General features: G+C 37.3%; 1 protein-coding gene across 1 annotated transcript; it reads left to right on the top strand.

Moving 5' to 3' along the window:
* The first annotated feature begins 3,091 nt into the window (after nt 1-3,091).
* Nucleotides 3,092-5,319, top strand: LOC118745290 (terminal uridylyltransferase Tailor-like). Its single transcript, XM_036478819.1, has 7 exons — nt 3,092-3,284; nt 3,347-3,722; nt 3,824-4,048; nt 4,113-4,361; nt 4,437-4,607; nt 4,705-4,906; nt 4,958-5,319. The coding sequence occupies exons 1-7, from the start codon at nt 3,258-3,260 to the stop codon at nt 5,130-5,132; spliced, it is 1,425 nt and encodes a 474-aa protein (XP_036334712.1). The 5' UTR covers nt 3,092-3,257; the 3' UTR covers nt 5,133-5,319.
* Nucleotides 5,320-7,122: the final 1,803 nt, after the last annotated feature.

Raw genomic sequence — 7,122 nt, 5'->3', positions numbered from 1 at the left:
GGTAATTGAGGGCGAAAATTGGAACGTATTCGATCGTAAGTCTTCTTCTCCTGCCCAAAACAGCCCGGACTTTTTTTTTCTCCGGGTAAAAACGGATAAAGCGTCAAAGTGCATATCAGCTGTTTTGTGTTTACATGTTGCCTGTTTCTAGCGATGTGCTGAGTCAATACTTTTAAGTATTGATCGATATTCGGTACCGATTTAAAAAGTATCCAATACTCTCGATACTTGGTACGAAACATTTAGGTTTCGAATAAAAGCGCGCATACGCCGAAAAATATGGAAAAAAAGGTTCAGGGCAGACTCGCCTATAAACACCCGAATGTAGGAGCCAATAGAGGTTTTAATACGGATTCAAATGAAAGATGTATATATGTCGGTTCGAGGACATAATGCAGAGAAACCCTTACTTGTTGGAATCATTTTTGTTCCAGCTGAATCGGACGATTTCAAACCGGTTTCGGCGTTCTCGAGGACGAAAAATGACACTGAAGATGGCACAACGCCGAAACCGGTTTGTTTCCAAACCGAATTTGACAAGGGATGACGGAAATTCGTTCCAAAATACATCATAAAATTTCATATTTTCTTCTAAACAAAATTTGTTTTTTTATAATATATTCGCAATGAAATGAAATAAAATAAGATATAATACCTTTTTGAGAAAACAAAATGTGTATACTGAGAAAAAATAAAAAAATTCAAATATATTATTAGGCAAAGAATTGGTAAAGAAGTAACACTGTTTCAGCTAAGGCAGTCAATATGGCGGAATTAGAGCGAGAAGTTGCCAACTGATTACACCTTGTATTATTGCATCATGTACTAGACCCACCTACTGACATGTATTTCGACCCCCTGAATCCGAATCTGAGGTCCGTTTGACACGTACACTAAATTATGGAAAACCGAAAAAATAGTAACAAAAATTTTCCAATTTTCGCAATTTACTCGAAATTTTGTACGAGTTAAATGGGGTTGGCTTTCCTTTATGACCGTTCGTTAAAGGGGCGATGGGCTAAAGGTAAGTGGGCGTGGCACCTCTAATCCACCTTTTTGGAGAGGGAATGAACCGCCATTGACAAAAATGCAACCCCCCACCACCTAGGTCCCCTATGGTTCAATAGGGACCCCTTAGAAAAATTGCCAAAAATCACAGTTTTCATTTGCGTTCATTCGCATAAAATATGTTAAATATTCATTTGCACAATACATTTTTATATACACATTTTTATATACAAGACATTTTTATAAAATACCCAGTAACCAAAATAGACACCACTGGGGCGGGAGCCCCAGGTTTACAACACAGAAAGGGAGTTCTAGTTAACTCATCCTTTCCCAAGGTTACATCACTGGGGCGGTAGCCCCAGTTTGGTCACACAGAAAGGAGAATTCTACTTAATAAGGGTTGTAATCCCTAAGCGCTGCCGAAGGCCGCCTACGCAAAAATACTGTGGACGCAAGTAAAAATTTCGATTTTTGGCAATTTTTCTAAGGGGTCCGTAGGGAACCATAAGGGGCCTAGGTGGTCGGGGGTTGCATTTTTGTCAATGGCGGTTCATGCCCTCTCCAAAAAGGTCGGTTGGAGGTGCCACGCCCACTCCCCCTTCGACCGCCACACCTTTAACGAACGGCCATAATGGAAAGTATCCCCGTTAAATGGATGGTTAAAAGCACCCGCAACTTTTTTTTTGTGTACCGGTGCCATTATTCCGTGAGTTGCAGGTCCAAATAACGGCACATTCCTAACGAAAAACGATACTGAAAATGGCACAACGCCGAAACCGATTTGTCACCAAACCTAATTTGACAAGGGATGATGGAAAATCGTTCCACATTACACCATACACCTACCCTGTCGGAAACACCAACAACGAAAATGAGAATAACGGCACATGCAGTAATTAATTGATAGCAAAATATTTTCTAGTAAAAAAAAAAAAAATTTTATTACTGTCAATGTCATTTTCAATCTTGATAATTGGGCACTGTTTATGAATTTGTACAACGATTTTGGGTTGATGTGCCCAAAGGCGTGAATCGAATCAAAAAACTTTTACACACACTTGTAGACAACAGTTCACGCATTACTACAAAAATTTAATTTACTAAAGCTGTGCACTAATTTAACAACAATGTCGGTTGGAAATATGGTATTTGGTGCAAAAATTTGTTATAAATTTGTATATACATTTTTATATACAAGATATTTTTATAAAATACCCAGTAACCAAAATAGACATCACTGGGGCGGCAGCCCCAGGTTTACCATACAGAAAGGGAATTCTAGTTACCTCATCCTTTCCCAAGGTCACACAGAAAGGAGAATTCTACGTAATAAGGGTTATAATCCCTAAGCGCGGCCGAAGGCCGCTAACGCAGAAAGGTGTTCTCTGCAAAAGGTGTTCAGCGCCCCTTCTTCGGACGCAAGTTTAACTTTGTTTTTTCCTTGCAAAAAATCGAAATTTCCCCTATTTTCAAACAGCTCCCCAAAGGTCTGTGGGAGGTGTTGGGGGGGGAAGGGGTGACTTTTCATAAAGCGGTGTCAATCCTCTTTCGTTTAGGGGGGATTGTGTTGCAACCATGATCGCAATTGCGCCGTGTAGCGCATAGTTTCTCATACCTAAATAGCCATTGGTAATAGCGCAATTTTTTTGGCGCTAGCTTAATAACGCCAGCGCCACCTGTGGTGTCAGCGCACTAACTCAGCGCAATAGTGCAGTGTACTGAATTGAACACGGTGCCATCTGAGTGTCACTACAGTACCCATCGTCATACAGTGTAGTACACCATACAGTGGTGTTATGTCTATTATTTCTATGATTTTCGGCGCTGAGCAATGCTTGTACCGCCAACCAAATTTAATTGATAGGAATGTAGTAAGTGGCACGATATTCTCATCATTCTTGAGTAAAAGCTTTAAATTTGTTTTCTCAACGCTCAAAAGCAAAAACAAAGTACGTGTAAATTTTCAAAGGCGAATTGTGTTGGTGCCTCATGTGTTGCTTGGTGTTAATGGCGCTGGCGCTTTCCATATACTGGTTTTGGCGCGGCAACTCCGGCTACGGTGTTACCGTAATTGCGCCGTGCAGCGCAGTGTTACCCATGCCTATTCCTAAAAGCCAGTTTATTTGTTTTCTTTTTTTGGTTGGGTTTGTGCATTTTGTTCGATTTTTTATTGCTTGTATAAAGATTACTTACCCTTTAACAACTTTCCTCGTCGGCAAGTTGCAGAAATTCATTTTACATTGAAAATGGCGGCGTCAGTAGAACAACTTTATGTAAGTAGCCAGATTAGGACATATAAATGGGGCCACGTTAACATGTTTTGCCCATCTATCAGTTGCATCCTTTAACTCTGGAGTCCCAACTATTCCTCAACTCCTTGGAAGCGTACGGCAAAATTTATAACCAAATTGATCCTAATCTGTATGATTCGTTAACAAATGTGCTGATTGGAATAGAAAAATTCTTAGATCAAAAACCTGCCTTAATAGTGGCAACGGATAAAACTAAGTTTGTGCAACCCAAAGAGTTGGCCGCAATACAAAACTTTTACCATTGCACCTTGTGCAAGAAGGATCTTGGCAAGACGGTTGACAAGGCCGCGATTCATTTGGCAGAAGGTCACCGAGTTAAGACTGCTAAGGAAATAAAAAAAGAAAAGAAACAAGCTGAAAAAATTCGAAGCGAAAGCAAGCTAATCAAATTGCCAAAAAGTAAGCATATCTAAGTTTCATTTACTCTTTATTTAGCATGATGCATCATGTTTATTTATGTAAATAAAGTTCTTTGTTTATCCTTTCTGTAAACATATTAGAAGCGAAAGCGATTGTTATGAGCGATTTCGCAAAATTTTTCGCCGATCAATTGCAAGTGGCAGAAAAATTAAAACAAGTGCCGGAATATGACATTATAGAGAATTCGCTGTCGGATATGCTTAAGAAAGTGTTTCCCGATAAAAGCATCAAAATGTATAAATTCGGATCGCGAATAACTGGTATTGGTACGCGAAATTCGGATCTTGATATATACGTTGATATCGGTAGGAAAAATCTTACTTTTTGTGTGATGAGTATGTATAACAAATAAAATTTATCTTCATTTAGGTGGCCGTTTCAATGAATTCGAGCATGGTGCCTCAGCAGAGACGCTGAAAATCTTCGACCGAGTTCATGACATTTTTAAAAAGAATGCTATAGATTGGTGCATGAATCGTGCTATTAGAGGTGCACGTGTACCCATACTAAGGATGACTAACACTAGGACTAATATAGAATGTGATGTGGGCTTTTCCAACAGCATAAGTTATTGCAATACGCAAATGCTTGAATATATTTACCAACAACAGCCTATAGGTTCGAAAATTATTACTGTGGTTTGAAAATATCACGAATACAAGTTGTAAATTATTACCAATTCAATTTTTTTAGCTCGAAGATTGTGCATATTCATGAAAAAATGGCTAGAGCGCACAAGATTAAATAGGCATATAACTACTTACTGTATGTCGTTGATGGTAATTTACTATTTACAGATCAACAATTTTTTGCCCTCAATTGAGACTCTGCAAAAGAATATGTTGGCCAATGTCTTAGTTGGACGTAAGTTAACACAAATAATATGTGAAACGCACGTTTATCTCTTAAACATGCATTCAATTTACTATGTATACATATGTATATATTTTTTATATTACAGCATGGATTGGCAACTTTATTGAGATACCCTTAACTGAATTGAAAATGCAAGTATTAAGCGTCAGCCCACCGAGTTGCAAGCAGCACATTAAAGAATTTTGTATATATTATGCTAATTTCAATTATGAATCGCATGTAGTATGCCCCTATTTTGGACGTACACATATAAAAATTAAAAATTTTGAAAGCCTAATGCCAGAACGGTAACTTTAATGCATTTAGCAAAAGCTTGTAATTAATAATTTGTTTTGCAGATATACCAATTTTGTAAAGAGCGAGGATTCTGCCAAAGATTCTGGCATACAATTAAATACAGCTATGGTCGTACAGGATCCACTAGAAATGAATCATAACGTAGCAGAGCGCGCGACCAAAGTAGATCTTAAGGAGTGGCAAGATTTTTTAAAGCAGTCAGCTATGCTCTTATAGGCGACACACACCGTGCGTCTGACTCGTGAGTCGGTGTGGATGTGTTTGTGACTCTGAATGATTCAACTGTGTGTAGTCGAAGGCGAGTCAACACGTACACAAATGACTCGCGAGTCAGACGCACTGTCTATGTAGCCTATTAGTCCATATGAAATAAAATCATTTTCTTTTTTTTTGGGTTTAATTACATGAATTTACCTTGTAAACATTCGGTATCATTTTAAAGTCAAAAAAGTCTGGGAATTCTGAGTTGTAATCCTCATTAAAAAGAGTCGGAAAAGAGCACATCGAGGGCTTATATCATCGTACAGTTTCATAAGTAAAAACACTATCAGCTGATTGCCAAAATATGCCTACAGCTGAGATCACCTGTTTTTTGGCATGTGCTCTTATCTTTTACAATTTCTTTCATTTCTATTACAATTTCATTTATTTCTATTACAATTTATTCAAAATACACTAACACACTGAACCAAAAACACCAATACAATAACCAAAAACACACCTACAGCCTGCCAAAAACACACCTACAGCCTGCCAGAAAAAACGGTAAGAAGAAGAGTTACTTTACTTATGGAACTGTACGATGGCTTATATTCAATACCCTCTATCTGCACTTTTCACAAAAATGAGACTGATATAAAAATCCACCTAAAACATAACTGTCATCGGTAATTTTAGCGCTGACCTTTTATAACGCTTGGCAGAAGAATTTACTAAGTCAAAATTAACATCAGTGATGACAGGTAAGTCCCAGATGGGTTCTAACCAAGGTGTATTAAACAAGGTGTGATTGACAACTCAGTGCGGCTCTCTTAAGGTACTATAATGTCAAAAAGTATAATCAAACGAATTAACCCTTAGTGATGCATGGATCTTATCAGCACTGATGCCCAAGGCTTTTATTTCAATTATAGTTTTGTTTTACTTACATTACTTATATCACATATATTTCGTCAATAAAATAAAACAAATTGTTTATAAAATCGTTTTATCAATTTTCTTGTTTTTAATTGCCCAAGTTTTATGCTTTTGTGCGTTTATTTTTATATTTCAATTTTTTATCCTAAACATTATTCGACACTTATAAAAGTATGATTTTACATTTTTTACCAATTTTATATGTGAGCTTAACTAACAATTTTGAAATTAAATTTTTTTCATGCGAAATATTTTCCATTAAAGACCTTGCTTCGAGCGGTTTTAATTTAAGCTCTTCCATACTTGCTTGCATGGTTTAATTATTTCGGTAGCCGAAATATTTCTGTTCGCAACGAGCATTCTAAAGAGTCGTCTGTTTGAGTTTGGGCATCAACAAAGAATGTATCCTGATCGCGTACTAAATCCTCACTTGTATCAGTTATTTCGTATGGCATTGGGCCTGCGCATGGGTATAAACGAGCTCGTTGGAAAGTGTTTGATTTGGACATCACTTTCCTTAAAGTGGTTTTCACAAACGCGAGATGAATCACGTAGTACAACACCACAGCTTTCTTCCCATCGCCGCTGTCTTAATTCGCAACTAGGTGGTTTAAAACACTGCACTATTTTCGCGTCCTGACTTTTATTGCATACAGCGCACCGTTCAAACGTTTTGCTCCATTTCATCTTGGTTTCCTTACATTAAATATTTAAGCAAAGTCGGACGTATGTACTTATTACCAAACTTAAATGTACTTGCTCTTCTCGGCGGTTTATCTCTTAACAATTTCACGTTTATTAAGAAAATTGGTTGCTTGAAAAATTTGTGTGTACTTTTATATTTTTTTTTAATTCAAATTTGAAAAAAAAACACATTTTCAAATGGGTTAACAATTCATTTCAATTTGACATTACAGCCTGCTTCTTGTGCAGCGTTTTTGCTGCATTTAAAATGCAACATTTAGCACTTTCGAACATATGTTTTCGAAAAGCGTTCATGCTATAGCATTTAGCAAATGTACTGTTACGATTATCCTCGAAACCTTGAGGGATTTCCCAAATATACTCG

The sequence above is a fragment of the Rhagoletis pomonella genome, unplaced genomic scaffold, assembly GCF_013731165.1.
Source record: "Rhagoletis pomonella isolate Grant_MI unplaced genomic scaffold, Rhpom_1.0 Rhpom_scaffold_00001, whole genome shotgun sequence".
NCBI classification, from domain to species: domain Eukaryota; kingdom Metazoa; phylum Arthropoda; class Insecta; order Diptera; family Tephritidae; genus Rhagoletis; species Rhagoletis pomonella.
Note: the sequence above shows the minus strand (reverse complement) of the source record. Positions and strands in the feature narration are given on the sequence as shown.